This window comes from Cetorhinus maximus, chromosome 3, assembly GCF_964194155.1.
Source record: "Cetorhinus maximus chromosome 3, sCetMax3.hap1.1, whole genome shotgun sequence".
NCBI lineage: Eukaryota > Metazoa > Chordata > Chondrichthyes > Lamniformes > Cetorhinidae > Cetorhinus > Cetorhinus maximus.
The window spans coordinates 55376937-55392690 of record NC_135881.1 but is presented as its reverse complement, the minus strand read 5'-3'; the positions used below and the strand labels follow the sequence as shown (position 1 = coordinate 55392690).

At 42.9% G+C, this 15754-nt stretch overlaps 1 protein-coding gene across 3 annotated transcripts in view; it reads left to right on the top strand.

The window, feature by feature from the left end:
• LOC144678647 (voltage-dependent L-type calcium channel subunit beta-2-like) overlaps window positions 1–15754 on the top strand; it is a 442474-nt gene that overhangs the window by 322412 nt on the left and 104308 nt on the right. For all 3 annotated transcript variants that reach the window (XM_078538394.1, XM_078538393.1, XM_078538395.1), the window contains one exon: window positions 12011–12130. In XM_078538394.1, coding sequence (XP_078394520.1) covers window positions 12011–12130 — 120 coding nt within the window. The remainder of the gene's footprint in view (window positions 1–12010; window positions 12131–15754) is intronic.

Genomic DNA, 15754 nt, shown 5'->3' with positions numbered 1-15754 from the left:
ATAGCACTAGCAATGGAGAGTGCTGAGAGGGACTCGCAGGCTCTGCAGAATGTGCAGCATGGCGCTGTGCTGCAGCTAGTGTGGGAACCTGCCGCCGGGCGTGGCGCAAAGATCAGCGAGGCTACTGCAAAGCCGGACATGGTCCCCAACGCTAGAAGAATTAAAAAGAAATACTGGAAGCAGCTCACCAGTAACCCAGCAGTTAAAGTGTTACCATTGTGGGGGAAATCATGCACCAGAAGATTTAAAGAGGCAGAATGCCACTACTGCCACAAAAAAGGGCATGTTGTTAAACAGTGCAGAAATCGATCAAGGCAGCCATTCAGAAAGCAGATCAAGTTAATGAAGTGCACAATATAGAAGAGCCAGAAGTTACTGAGGCTGACTTTTATTCCCTACACAACCTGAAGGCCAGGAAAACTGAACTAATCACTGTTACCCTTCAAATAAATGGGAAGCCTCTTGTCATGGAGGTGGACACAGAAGCATCGACCAAAGCTGTGGGAGAACACATCTTTAAATATGTCAGAAAAGGTACCCAGCCATTGAGTTTGGAGAAAACCGCTGCTCAGTAAAAACTTATACAGGTGAAAGGCATCGCCTCTGTACCTGTATTATACAGGCAGCTCAGCTGCCGATAATTGTTGTAACAGGAGAAGGACCTAGCCTTCTGGGCTGTGATTGGTTGAAAGAAATCAAACTAAACTGGTCAGAAATTTTTCAGGTTCGGACAAGAAGAAATCTGAGTTGACAAGGGAATATGATGGTGTATTTTGGAATGAGATAGAAGAACTGAAGGACCTTCACAGGAAGCAAGGATCACCTCAGGTCAGAGTTGCTTCCACAGGAAAATCATGAAAAGAAGTGAAACGAATACAGTGCCACTCTGAACCAACTGAAGAAGCCGTTGGAAGAATAAACCCAACAGTGTTCAATGTTCCTAGAGGAAGCGAAAAGATACAATAAGGAGACTGAAGAACTGAAGAATCAGTTGATTGAGGGATAAAAGGTATTGGAAAGATTCCAAGATAACTCGACCCCACCCCCGGTACTAACCAAATTAAGCTTTCACCAGAGAGAAATTTGGTCTACTGTGAAATTGAAATGAAGGATGAGACAAAAGTCTGTGCCAAACACAAAAAGAAAAAACAGAAATCAAATCCGAAAAGCTGTAGGATATGTATCCAAAACCCTTTCTGCAGCTGAGAAAGGTTACTCGCAAATCGAAAAAGAGGGCTTACCTATCATTATTTGGAGTAAAAAAAAAAGTTCCATCATTATTTGCACGGCCGACGCTTCACCATAGTGTCAGGTCACAACCCACTGTTAGGATTGTTTCGTGAAAATAAGGCAATCCCACCGTTAGCCTCTGTTAGAATTCAAAGCTGGGCTTTAATTTTGTCGGCATATGAGTATGCACTGTCCGGGTGTGCAAGTAGCGAATGCAGACGCCCTCAGTCATCTCCCTTTGCCATATAGTATTACACACGTGCCAGTACCTCCATGAGTTAGTACTTGTGTTGAGTTTCCTGGACTCCTCACCAGTCTGCACAAGACAGATAAAGAATTCGACGAATCGGGATCCAACTTTAGCAACAGTCCATCAACAGGTATTACAAGGATGAAAACACAAGTCCCTGTCTCCGAAGCTGCAGTTCCTGTGTAAGTCGATCCAATGGAAGAACCTCCAGTTGTAGAGTTGTGTTGGTCTACTCTGAAAACCTCCTCAAAGACTAAATTTATAATGGAATGAACTGTATATAAATGTTTATAATATGGGTTAAGATATCTTTGTAAATAAGAGGGTAAAACAAAATTAAAGAGGGAGGAACGTAGTAATTGTAAGTTAAACCATTTCTTACTGTTATGGGGATCATGTGACTGTACAGCTGAATCAGCCCTGATTCTTAGGGGTGGAGCTTTTTAGCCTTGGTCTTGGAGTAAGCATGTAGCATCATCTGGAGTCTGTAAATAAAGTTTACTGTTTCCTGCAAGAAACCCATCCTGCACTCCAAGTTAATTACATGGGTGTTAGGAATAAGGTATATCTCTAAGTTCAAGTTTGATTTGTATTTCTGTATTTGTGTTAAGAAGAGGTCAAGTTGAGTTTTAGTTTCACTTTAAAAGGTGAAACCTGGGAATTAGTTTCATTTTTGACTGGAGACAGCAGGTCTAATCTGTTTGTATACCTGCATTTCTAATGAGTTTTACGACTCCTGAAGAGAAGTTAAAGCAAAAATAAGGTTAGAAAAAACTGTGCTATTGCCTAGCAACAGGGGTCCAGAGACGCAGGCCCCACCCCACCCAACACATGCACGTGCGCGCGCACACAAAAATACACACACTCTTTGAGTTCAGTTGGAAGCAGGTTTCCCAAAAAACTAAAGAAGAAAGTCCCCAAATCCAGGGGAGTAGAACATGAGAGAGCCCTAAAGTAGGACAGGAACCTGGAAAAGGCCCTGTTAAGTGAAGCTAAGAGTGAGGAGCAGAGGAAGGCTCCATGCTTCACGCTTGGAGAAAAGCTGCAGGAAGCAGATTTAAAGCAAAAACGGCTTATGAGAAGTCGGAAGGTCCAGAGAGACAGTTGGAAGTCCGTAACTCTTTGCTATGGGCATATGAAACAGTGGTGTACTGTTGACGGCTGAGTCGGTGAGCGAGTGAGCGGAAGAAGGCTTGAATGCACGTGATGATCCAGGGGAGAGGAGCATTGTAAAGAGAGTTCAAAACCCTGGAGGTGGACCCTTGCGGAAGGGGTCTGAGAGAGAGCATTGGTTTGGGAGATTATTCCAAAGTGAGTTCTTGGTGAATGGAGATTGGAAACCCTCGTGTGAAAGACTGAGTTCAGTGAGACTGGTTGGCTCATAGTGTGACAAGCATCTTGGGGGGAGCTGATGAGATTCATAGCATCTGTATGGGATGGCATCTATCACTTGGTTTCAGAGTGTGGTGTGTCTGACCACAGGTCACCTATTGGTTTACATGGACTGTGTACTCACTGAGAAGATTAGAGTATAAGATAGCTTTTGTAACTTGTGTTATCCTTACAAATCTGTATATACCTGTAAAGGTATAGTTGTGGGTGAAGGAGTATTATAATATCGCCTTGTTTAATAAATGTTTTATTCTTTTATTAAAAGTTCACCAGCTGACTCCTGTGACTCTGTTCAGTTGCCACTCTCCACGTATCTAAACAAAAAATAAAAGTTAGGATCTATCAAGCCAGGTTCCACCCTGGGATCAGGCTTGTCCTGTGGTAACATCAGCTGTGATCATGATATTCTCCATAGAGGCTGTCAGGCCTGCTCAGTATTTCCAGCATTTTCTCTCTTTATTACACAAACTACAGTTGTATCCCCTGGAATTTAGAAGGTTAATAGGTGATTGAATTCAGATTTTCACAATATTAAGGGGAACTGATGGTTTGTCTTGATCTATCCTATATCATCTGTTGGGCACTGGGGGCATAGCCTAAAAATTAGAGGCAGCCTGGAATGAAGCCAGGAAATATTCTTATGCTGAAAGGACGGTAGAAGTTTGGAACTCTCTTCCGCAAACAACATTTGATGCCAGGTCAATTGTTAATTTTAAATCTGAGATGAATGGATGTTAATTAAAGATGGTAAGGGATATGAGACAATGGTGGGGTACATAAGAGTTAAGTCGCATGATCATGCTGCATGGCGGTCTAGACTCTTGTTCTTATGTTAGTATGTTCCTATGAGCAGTTTATACTCTAATGATATCCTGTTTCTATTTGACTGTCACCGGAATTACTGAAATAGTTCCTTGATTATTTGGAACTTGGGTTGCTTGGCATCCACTACCCACTGTGCTTTCCCTTATGGCCTTCCCGTAAGTGTGATTCCAGTATTTAACAGGTTTGTTTTAAAGCTGTAGGAACTGAATTGAAGGGGCCTAAAATTGTGACTTTCAGAGGCACTTATCAGTAGGAGAGTGGGAATTGCAGTTTGGATATCAGTCAGGTGAAGTGTTGCATTGTTTGGATCCTCTATGGCCCAGTCTGTATTGGTTGAACCTGTAACTGTTCAGGATAGAGATCAGTGGGTGTCTGGATTCTCATATCTGTCTCAAGCCAGAAATGTTAAATGTTTAGATAAATGCTTTTAGTTTCCCTCACCCTTTATCAGACAAAAAATCTCTAGGGAGGCTGGTTGTGCTTTGTTTGGGATGCAGATTGGGAAATAATTTCTGGATTTGCACTGTCCATTTAGGACTGGTGGGAAACTGCCAGCTCTTTGCACTGAAGTTAAAACTTGCAACCTTAATGGCTAATTAGGCAGACCAGGTTTTCAACCTATCTGTCTCTATTTGGATCATTACCTTGAATTTCCATTTGCTGAAGATTTTGAGTAAATTTACTTTCCAATACGGCCAAGGAGAAAATAAATAAATCAAGAGCTCACAAATAGGCTGAAGTATTTATTCTGCATTCTTCATTCCATTATAATTTCCATCTTGGCTTTCTTCATGAATTTGTATTTTTTTTAATGTGACCTATTTGTAGTATTTTCAATTGGAGTACTTACTGACGTTACCCAACAATACCCACACTCTCCCCAAGAGAGAGAACGATCTACGATTTATCAAGTATCTTTGACAACCTCCAGGATGTCTCAAAGCACTTGACAGCCAACGTACTGATGAAGTGTGATCACTGTTACTTAGGCAAATTAAATAATTGATCTGCAAATAGCAAAGTCCCAGAAATAGCCAAAATAACCTATTTTTAGTGTTGTTGGTTGGGAAATAAATTTTGCACAAGTTATTGGAAGAACGTCTTTGCTCTTCGGCATTCAGTGCTTTGGGATCTTTTCCATTAACCTGAGCAGGAAGGCCTTGCTCATTCAAAGGACAACACTTCTACCTGCACAATGTCAATCTAGACCTGCTCTGGCATGAATCCTCAACCCACAAACTTCTGTCTCCTGAGATGAGAGCGTTGCCAGCAAGACAAGGCCGGCTCAAGAAAATCTTGCTGTCCTCTACAGACAGCTAGCAACCCTTGTGCTGTTGTTTGTCTTTCCCACCAACATTACTGTCTCGTCCAGGAAACTATTCAATTTTGAACAGCGCTTGCACCAGAAACGGTGGCCTCAATGTCAAACTTCCCTCCGCCCTACTATGGAGGAAGTACAAAAGGCGACCTCAGATGCTTGTGTACCCTCTGTTATAGTAGAGGGTAGTTTGTTGTGTGAAGATTCTGTTTTGACATATTAACATATTTAAATTACATTCCCACAGTGCAACTGGGAGCCTGATTTAAATTTAACTAGGATATGCCGCCTTCTGGCTCCTCAAGAAAATCTTCAGCTTTGTTCCTGCCGATCATTGTATCGCCCTAGCCCCTTTCGCAATCAGCAACCGCTTCCTGTGATCTGCAGCCTGTAATGATACCTGGCAGCATTAGCCCCAGTCCCTCCCAGTTGGCAGGGATTGTCCCCAAGTGCCTGCAGGCTGCGGCCTACTATCACTGGTTTTTCCCACTGCCAGCTGGCCACCATGTCAATTTGGCTGGCTGCTGGGCAGGAAATGGAAAGGAAAATCTCTATTGAGACCTTGCTGAATCTCTGCATCCCTGGTCTTACTGGTTTTCCCTGCCTCTATCTAAATATTGATGCCCTTAACTCTTTTTTTTCCCCTTCTCCACAGACGAAACCTAAGCTGAGTGTCTCCAGCATTCTCTGTTTTCCTTTTTATTGCCTCAGTGCACTAAGTGGGTATTTGCTTTCATTCAAGACTTAAAGGATCACACTCTTCATGGGAAAATATGTCTTTTGTTGCGTTTTGGGAGGGTAATGAATTCGGCATTATTTTGTCAGGCATGCAGGGAAGCAGGTAATATTATTTTGGCTTAATTTATGCCATCTGAAATCACAGAATGGTTACAGCACTGAAGGAGGCCATTTGGCCCATTGTATTTGTGCTGTCTCACTGAAGGAGCAATTCACCTCGTGGCATTCCCTGGCCTTTGTACTCTATGCCCCTATTGATAAAGCTAAGGATGCTGAATGCTTTATTAGCCATGCCCTCAATCTGTCCACATTGATTTATGCACACATACACACAGGTCCTTATGCTCCTTCAACCCCCTTACAATTGTACCCTTTACATTGTCTCTTTCTACCAAAATGAATCACTCACACTTTAAATTTTATCTGCCATTTATTTTGTCCGCCCATTCCAACAACTTGTCTATGTCCTTTTGAAGTTCTACACTATCCTCCTCCCACTTCCAAGTTTGTGTCATTTGCACATTTTGAAATTGTGCCCTGTACACCACGGTCCAGATAATTTTTATATATGTGAGGAAGAGCAAGGGCTGTAACACTGACCCTTTGGGAATTCTACTATAGACCTTCCTCCAGTCTGAAAAACATTCATTAATCACTGCACTCCATTTCCTGTCGTCAGCCAATTTCTTATCCACGTTGCTACTGTCCCTTTTATTCCACAAGCTCTAACTTTGCCCACAAGTCTGTTGTATGACCTTTTGCAAGTCTGTGTGCACCACATGAACTGCCTCAACCCTCTCCATTAGCTCATGAAAAAACTTCAGCAAACATGATTGACCCTTAACAAATCCCTGCTGGCTTTCCTTATTTAACCTGCATTTTCCCAAGTGACTATTAACTTTGTCTGAAAGTATAGTTTCTAGAAGCTTCTCCATGACTGTGGTTAAACTGACTAGTTGGCAGTTGCTGGGCTTATTTTTTTTATTCGTTCATGGGGTGTGGGTGTTGCTGGCTAAGCCAGCATTTATTGCTCATCCCTAATCGCCCTTGTTCAGAGGACATTTAAGAGTCGACCACATTGCTGTGGGTATGGAGGTAAGGACGGCAGATTTCCTTCCCTAAAAGGCTTTAGTAAACCAGATGGGTTTTTATGACAATCAACAATGATTTCATGGTTATCATTAGACTTTTAATTCCAGATTTTTATTGAAATCTCTGGATACCAGAGCATTACCTTGGGTCTGGATTATCAGTGCAGTGACAATACCACTACACCACCGCCTCCTTGATACCTTTACACCTTTTTTTCAATAAGGGTGTAACAGTTGCAATTCTCCATTCCTGTGACACCACCCCTAAGCCTAGGGAAGATTGGAAAATTATGGCTAATGCCTTTGCATTTTCTACTCTTGCTTCCTTCAATATCCTTGGATGTATCTCATCCGATCCTGATACCTTATCAGCTGTAAGTCCAGGCTACCTATCCAGTATCTCATTCTGATTAATTTTAAATACCTCCTTTTATCATGACCTGTGCAGCATCTTCCTAGGTAAAGACAGATGCAGAGTATTCATTTAATGCCTCAGCCATGCCCTCTGCCTCCATGCATAAATCCCCTTTTATGATCCCTAATCGGCCCCCCTCCTCCGCTTAACACCCTTTTGCTATTTATATGCCTTTGTATGAAATTACATGAAAGTTCACAAATACTTCTAGTTATAAAGATAACGGGCTGAATATTACAGGAGGGGTGGACTGCTCTCTCTCTCTCTCTCTCTCTTCCCCCCCCCCCCCACACTCTCAACCCCAACTTCGTCAGTTGGCATGGTGCCAATCTGCTCCACGCAGCCCTCCCCGCAGCCATAATGTGCTGTGGGCGGGCTAAACAGGCCTTCCACCCCCTCACTGGCTGATTGGCTGGCAGCTCCATCAGTCCCGGCAGTGCCAAGTGCGCATTAGTGCGCGCTGCCATGACTACAAGGGGAGGAGGAAGAAGGCCCTTTGGATCCCGGCGACAGTTAAGCCCAGGGCCTGTGGCAGGGAGGGAGGGGAGGATGGGGGGGTTGGGGATGAGTTTAAAGTTGTGGGCTGGTAGGAAGAAGGGAGATGGCCCTCTGATCGGCAAAGGGCAGCCCACTTCCTTCCTGCCCTTTGAAGAAATTATTTAAAAGATCCAGCTGCCCGACTGCCCATGCCAAACATTTTATGACATGGGCAGCATATTATCAGGGTCAATTGGATTTAGTAACGAGCCTAATTGACCCTTGATTATTTATTTAAATATGATGGTGGGCTGCCGATCCCATTGTTCAACCCTCCACCCATATTATGTTTTGACTCTGTAATTTGATTTCTTTTTAAAGTGTAAATTTCAAGGAGGCCAGCTTCTGTGGAGGTATTTTCTCTGCCATTTATTTTGAGAGACTTCAAACTGATAATTTTAAAGAGAAAGGAATTAACAATAGATTCATTGTTCAAAATCCTGTCTTTTCTTCACTAAAATAATAATGGAAAATCAGAAGTGAGTGCAAAGAGGGTTTCTTGCTTTCTACTCATGGTGACTTTTCCAACTAACAATAGTGAACAGTGTGAAATATTAAGGCCTCTTTTCCAACGGCACCTCCCACTCCACCACTATCAGATACTCGGCTATGCTGCTTTTCAAAAAAACATCACAAAACTTTGGCTCCCTGTGCTTTGGCTGGCAATGGTTCTATAGCTGTATGAAGATAAACCAAAATAAGTACACTAGATTTTTTGTTGCGTACTTACTGTCCATTGACCAGTTACTTCAAATTGGTTTTTGCCTGGTTTTTGTGGTGAAGGCGGCAATAACCCCACACATGTCTACTATGAATTTCAGAAACTCTGACACAAAATGTAACCAATAATTAAACAGATTGTTTTTAGCGTGAGGGTTGCCACCTATCCCTTGGATTAGCTGGTGACATAAACCACTGCTCAGTCTTAATTTTAATATAACGTGTTTTCTGCTTGTAAATGTGAAGAAATAATGGAATTGTAAACTTTGTCCCATGCGTCTATAGCACTAACTTTGTTTACCACTGGTTTGGAGCTGGATCCCAAAAGAAAACACAAACGACCGAGTGTTAAATATATAAACTGAGAAAACTAAGCATCTGAGTTAAAATACAAAAGTGACTAATGACAGCTGATTTATAGGAGGAACAATTAGCAAAGCAGATACAGAGGTGAACCTTCACTGTGGCTCAGTTCATAGCACCCTCGCCTTTCAATCAGAGGGTTGTGGGTTCACGTCCCACTCCTGGAAAACCAAGAACTGTGATTGTACTCGAAAGAAGTTGCAATCTGTGACTGTTGATAACTCAAAAGAGTTTCCAAGGAGTGGCAGTCACTGTCGGATTGCCACTCCACTCCTATTTACTTACCTTGCACTGGAGCTTCACATTTCTCACCTGGACTTTTGAACCAGGCCTCCTGACAAATGTATCTGCTCCTGCTGTCCTTCCCTTGTAGTGTAGGAGCATAGGGGGATACCAAACCACCACCCCCCCCCCCCTCCCTTTTTACGCACTAGATGTTTACCGGTATGTCTGAATGTCCCAAATGCATTTTGACAAATTATGGAGAGAAGGTAAGTGGGCGAGGGCATAGGGTGGCAGGTAAGTGGGTGAGGGGATAAGGAAGGTTGGGGTAGTCGGTGGGGAGGGGGGATGTTCGGAGTCTGGGAGTAGTCGTGGGTGGGGGGCTTGGGGTTGTTTAGTCGGGGTGGGGTAATCAGGTGGTGGTGGGGGTTGGGGTGTAGTCGAGGGCTGGGAGCTAATGGGGTAGTCAGTAGGTCCAGTAGGGAGTTGGTCACTAGTATAGCTACCCGGGAGTTGTTTGATGAATTGAGTTGCTGAGCTGCTCCCGAGTCTGGGTGACTTTCTTAACATGTATGTTTTTAATCCTCTAACTTGTCCTGGGTAACTATTCTGCTAAATGAGTCGGAACCATCCAAAGTCTTCGACGTTTAATCAGTTTCGGAGGGTTCCAGACACGGTAATTGCCCAACAGAAGTTGAAACTTCCTGGGAAAACTTCGTGTAGTCAGGGCATGGGGACTTCTGCTTCTGAAGGGTCCTCCAGCACATCTTCCGGCGTATCTGCCGGGGTACGACCTTTTGGAGAATGGAAGATCTGCCCCACAGTTTTTACAAAATTATAATTGTTTGGTGCAAATTAGACATGTTGTTTTATCTCGTCAGCTACCAATAATGACTGGGACAATGAGCAAAGTTAGATTCACATTCAATTGCAGGTTGTTGAAACTTCCATTGCTCGAGATTTAACTTGCGTTTTTGTTAAAAGGCCTCTTGGGACAACACAGTCCCTGGGGCATTGATGATGTTTTTCAAATGTGGGTGGGGTGTTCTGTTTAAAATGGAAAACAGGTGTTCATTACTAGCAGGTTGTGTACATGATGTCAGAACTGTGCTGTGCATGCTTTAAGTAAGTGAGAAGCTATTAATTTAAAACATGTATTGATAACCCTATGTAACTTCGATTTCAGTAGAAATATTGTAAATTCATCTCTTTTTTGGTGCCTTTGGATAATTCTTGTTAATGTTTTAATTAGTCTATTCCCATTTAAATCTGGGACGTTTTTCCCTTTCTGAACAATACAGCTGCTTTTATTTCTCCCAAAGATGAATTCATTTTCATTTTCTGTGTGACTGACAACTTTAAATAGTTTCCGTTGTAGCTTCAAGTGTTTTTTTAAAACATTGTTAGTGCCTGTCATTGTTAATTAGCTGAAGAGGCAGGAAGGTATGACATCTTGGTTAAAAAAGATTCTGTGAAATGAGTGAGAGGTGGCAATACTGTTTTGTACCATGGCTGACAGGTAAATGACAAAAACTGAAACAGTTAGCTTACATATGTTCCTGTTGTACAAGGACCTTGCTATTTTCATATTCTCTACCCTTGAGATTTCAAACGGCATTTTGACAGAAAGCTAACATCACAGTATGATGTGAGTATCTGCATATAGGTCTAGCTACTAAGCATGTTCATTGATGTGACAAGCTTCTTTATCTCCCTAGAGAGATGGATTGAATTTTGCACTTACAAATCTCAGTAAATAAATTCCATATTGGACTTTAAAAGGTATCCCGATGCATTTTTTTTCTCTCCCTCGTTGTGGACTGCCTATGTGACACACAGAGATACCTTGTTGTACCAGGGGAGTTTTGGTGTCTGAAGATTTCAAGTATGGAAAACACCTACCCTTAATTTATCAAATAAGTCAGCAGTCTCTTTTCTTTGTGCCAGAGTGACTCATTGCAAAATGAGAGATGTGGGGATAGAGTGAAAGGAGCATGTTTGCAAGCACACAGATAAATGGGTTAAAAGTAAAGCAGCAGTCATTATGTAGCACACTTTGTTAGGATTGGTGCTGGCCACAGTTGCTGTGGACAATAACTGAGCTCTCTGGCTAATGAAGGCCACCTGGATAAGACTTCTAAAACGAGCCAAAGGAGGACGTTTGAAGAATTCCGATATCTGTGTAAGAGCAAACCTTTTTAAATTGTTTCAGGTAATTGGTGATGAGGTGCTGATTTCTGACGGTCACAACTGGGTTTTTTCTTAGCACCGTTTTAAAATTTCTAATTGTTTTGATGAATTGAGTTGCTGAGCTGCTCCCCAGTCTGAGTGACTTTCATAACATGCATGTTAAAAATTTGTAGCAACTTAAACCATTTGAATGAATAGGTGGCAGGGGAAAGGGCTTTGGCCTGAACCTGATGGGTTCTAGCAGTTGTTTACAGAAATTAAAAGATGCAGGAACATATTGGGTATCACTAAAGCCAGCAGTTTGGATCAGAGTGCTGTGCTTTTGTAGTATTATTGTATAACATTGTTTCCCTCATTGCATTAGAGATGCTTGTTTTTACCTGTACTTGTTCTTTCACTATTTTGCTGCTTCTAGTAAGAGTTTGTTCAGTGATTTGCCATTCCAAAGTAACTACATCCAAACATATGCATGCAACAGTACTTTGGAAGCACCTGGTATGAATAACCCGGGAGTGGAGAGGTAACACAATAGCTCCGTCTTCCTATCGGATTTACTTCTTTTCATCCTTGGGCATATTCATCGCCAATTTATTTCATTTAAACATGCAGAAAATCATGTTGAAAGGAGTGGAGGAGTCCTGTGAATACAATAGTTTCCAAACTGTACAGCAGGTACCAACTAATATATGGTCCTGATTTTCTCCTTTGTTCCTGTGCAGGGTTCGGCGGACTCCTACACTAGCCGTCCATCTGAGTCCGATGTCTCTCTGGAGGAAGACCGGGAGGCTGTACGAAGGGAAGCAGAGCGACAAGCCCATGCGCAGCTGGAAAAAGCAAAGGTAATGTAATGTTTCACAATTAGATCGTAAAGTTATGTATTGTATCCTGCAGATAGTTGTGTAGGCAATACTATTTATTTGGTAAGTTCATGGCCAAGATAGAGAGGATCAACATGTTAGAACATAGGCTGGAATCTGTGCTCTAAGCAGCATAAAAAATGAGATTGAGAGAAAATGACTCCCTTCCCTTTTACTTTGTTCAACACCAGCTACATTTGCCGACATGCACATGTACACATGGACAAGATAGGTTACACAACTCTTAAGTGTCATCTGCAATATTGCTCATGCGTTTGCAATCATATCAACATTTCAGAAATAAATACAAGATTAAAATTGAATGCAATTTTTAAAAAAAACCAACATTCAAGAATATAAATTATTTCTTCAAATTTGAAAAGTGCTGCACATCAGTTCATTTGAAATGCGTCACTTATGTAAATTATTTTGACAGCCATTTTACACAAAGCAAAATCCAACAAATAGTAGCGAGATAAATTACCATTTATTTTATTTTTGATGGTGTTGACAGAGGGGGGGAGTCATTGACCAGAACACTAGGAGAGCTCTTCACTATTCAAAATAATACAATCTCCATATGAAAAAAAATGGATGCGCTGTCTTTAAGGTTTTGTCCAAAGGCATAAAGTTGAGATTTTGGAAATTGGGTATCAAAGTTAAGCTAATTTTTAAAAATTCATTCACAGGATGTGGGCTTCATGGTTGGGCCAGCATTTATTGCGCATCCTTAGTTGCCCTTGAGAAGGTGGTGGTGAACTGCCTTCTTGAACTGCTGCAGTCCGTGTGGTGTAGGTACCCACAGTGCTGTTAGGGAGGGAGTTCCAGGATTTTGACCCAGCCACAGTGAAGGAACAGCGATATATTTCCAAGTCAGCATGGTGTGTGGCTTGGAGGCGAATTTCCAGGTGGTGGTGTTCCCATGTATCTGCTGCCCTTGTCCTTCTAGATGGTGGTGGTTGTGGGTTTGGAATGTGCTGCCTGAGGAGCCTTGGTGAGCTGCTACAGTGCAGCTTGTAGATGCACACACTGTTGCCATTGTTCGTCGGTGGTGGAGGGAGTGAATATTTGTGGAAGGGGTGCCAATCAAGTGGGCTGCTTTGTCCTGGATGGTGTCAAGCTCCTTGTGTGTGTGGGAGCTGCACTTATCCAGGCAAGTGGGGAGTATTCCATCACAACACAAAAACAGAATTACCTGGAAAAACTCAGCAGGTCTGGCAGCATCGGCGGAGAAGAAAAGAGTTGATGTTTCGAGTCCTCATGACCATTGGAAAAAACAAAAGGGAGGGGGAAGAAACGGAAAGGGGGTGGGGATGGACGAGGGAGTTCAAGATCTAAAGTTGTTGAATTCAATATTCAGTCCGGAAGGCTGTAAAGTGCCTAGTTGGAAGATGAGGTGCTGTTCCTCCAGTTTGCGTTGGGCTTCACTGGAACAATGCAGCAAGCCAAAGACAGACGTGGGCAAGAGAGCTTCGGTATTCCATCACACTCTGACTTGTGCCTTGTAAGTGATGGGCAGGCTTTGGGGAGTCAGGAGGCGAGTTACTCATCACACGATTCCTAGCCTCTGACCTGCTCTTGTAGCCACAGTATTTTTATGGCTAGTCCAGTTCAGTTTCTGGTCAATGGTAACCCCCCAGGATGTTGATTAATGGGGGATTTAGTGATGGTAATGCCATTGAACTTGGATTCTCTCATGTTGGAGATGGTCATTGCCTGACACTTGTGTGGCACGAATGTTAATTGCCACTTGTCAGCCCAAGCCTGGATGCTGTCCAGGTCTTGCTGTATTTGGAAATGGACTGCTTCAGTATCTGTGGAGTCGTGAATGGTGCTGAACATTGTGCAATCATCAGCGAACACTACCCTGAGGCACTCCTGCAGTGATGTCTTGGAGCTGAGATGACTGACCTCCAACAACCACAACCATCTTCCTTTGTGTTAGGTATGACTCCAACCAGCGAAAATTTTCCCCCTGATTCCCATTGACTCCAGTTTTGCTAGGGCTCCTTGATGCCACATATTGTTAAATGCTACCTTAACATTTTGTCAAGGGCAGTCACTCTCATCTCACCTAATGATTGCTCCTTGTCACTAATCTCCCCAGAGGTATAAATCTCATCTAATATTCATGAACTGTAGCAAAGCAACAGTAATGCTTAATTCAGGAACAGCCATTCGTCCTTGAATTTTGAACATCTTTCTCTTTACCACAGGGGCTGTAATGTCATTTGGCAGATGAATTTTCTACATATTAAACAATTTTTTTCTCTAAAGGACCAACATGTGAAGAGCAGGATAGAAGCTGTGTTTCGCGCTACGCAGTTTGTGCTGCATTATATAAGTTTGCATGATAGTTTTGAGGGGAAGCACTGGCTGCTCCATTCCACAGCCACAATTAACACACAAGCTCGTGAGCGTTTACTGATCTGAATATAACACCGATGAAGTCACATTACCCAAAATGACGTAAAACATCCCAAGGCACTTCAGAGTAACCTAATCAGACAAAAAGTCACATCAAGCCAAAGAATCAGATATTGAGGCAGACAAATAAAAGTTTGGTCAAAGAGGTAACTTTTAAGGAGGATCTTAAAGCAAAATAAGAGGCAGAGATGTTTAGGAAGGGAATTCCAAAGCACGGCTGCCAGTGGTGAAGCTAAGGGAGACCAAGGGGAGAATTTTCTCCCCGCCGTGTGGGCTGGGCAGGAGTGGGCGCGCAGCCAATTGCCGCCTGCAATTGGCTGCACGCCAACATTTTACGTGGGTGGGCCAATTAAGGCCCGCCCAGCGTGACGCGCAACCGGAAGCGCCCAGCGGTCTCTTTGTGGGCAAGTGCAGGAGGCGCGAAAGAGCACAGAAATCTCCGAGGCACGAAGCTGTCTCGGAGATTAAGTTCATATTTAAATTTTGAAATCAAGTGAGGAAATCATTTACACGTCCTCCTCATGTGACAGTGTCACATGAGCTGGGATGTGTTTATGTATTTCAATAAATTTTTTTATTTAATCGATATAGCCTTCATGAAACCTCATCCCACCTGTGGATGAGGTTTCATGAGAAATGTGAAGGCCGCCTGCGCTCTTCACCTGCCTGCCAACCTTAAGTTGGACGGGCAGCCCTGTTAATGGTTTCAGTTGGCTTTTAAATGGCCTTAATAGGCCTTTGACAGTTCGGCGGGTGCGCAGCTGACTCCAGTGCGCGCTCGCTGAACCAAAGATCGGAATGATGCACGGTGACGTCGGGATGCATGCTCGATGTTACTGCGCGTTGGCAAGCGGGGCCTGCCCCCACACGCCGACCAGAAGATTCAGGCCCAAAAATGGAGACGAGGTCAAAATTGGAGGAGCGCAGAATTCAGAGGGGTGTAGGTCTAGAGAAGGAGATTACAGAGAAGGAGAGGGGAACAGTGAGGCCATGGAAGGATTTAAACACTGGAATATGAGTTTTAAGTTCAGGACATTGATGGACCTGGAGCACAGGACTGATAGGTTCATGGGGTGAGGTATGAGTTAGTGTGTGCCTTAAATGTAATATTCTAATAGTCAGTTAAAATTAGTGAGCACCCAATAAGTTTTTTAAAAAATAACTAGTATAGGCATTTGC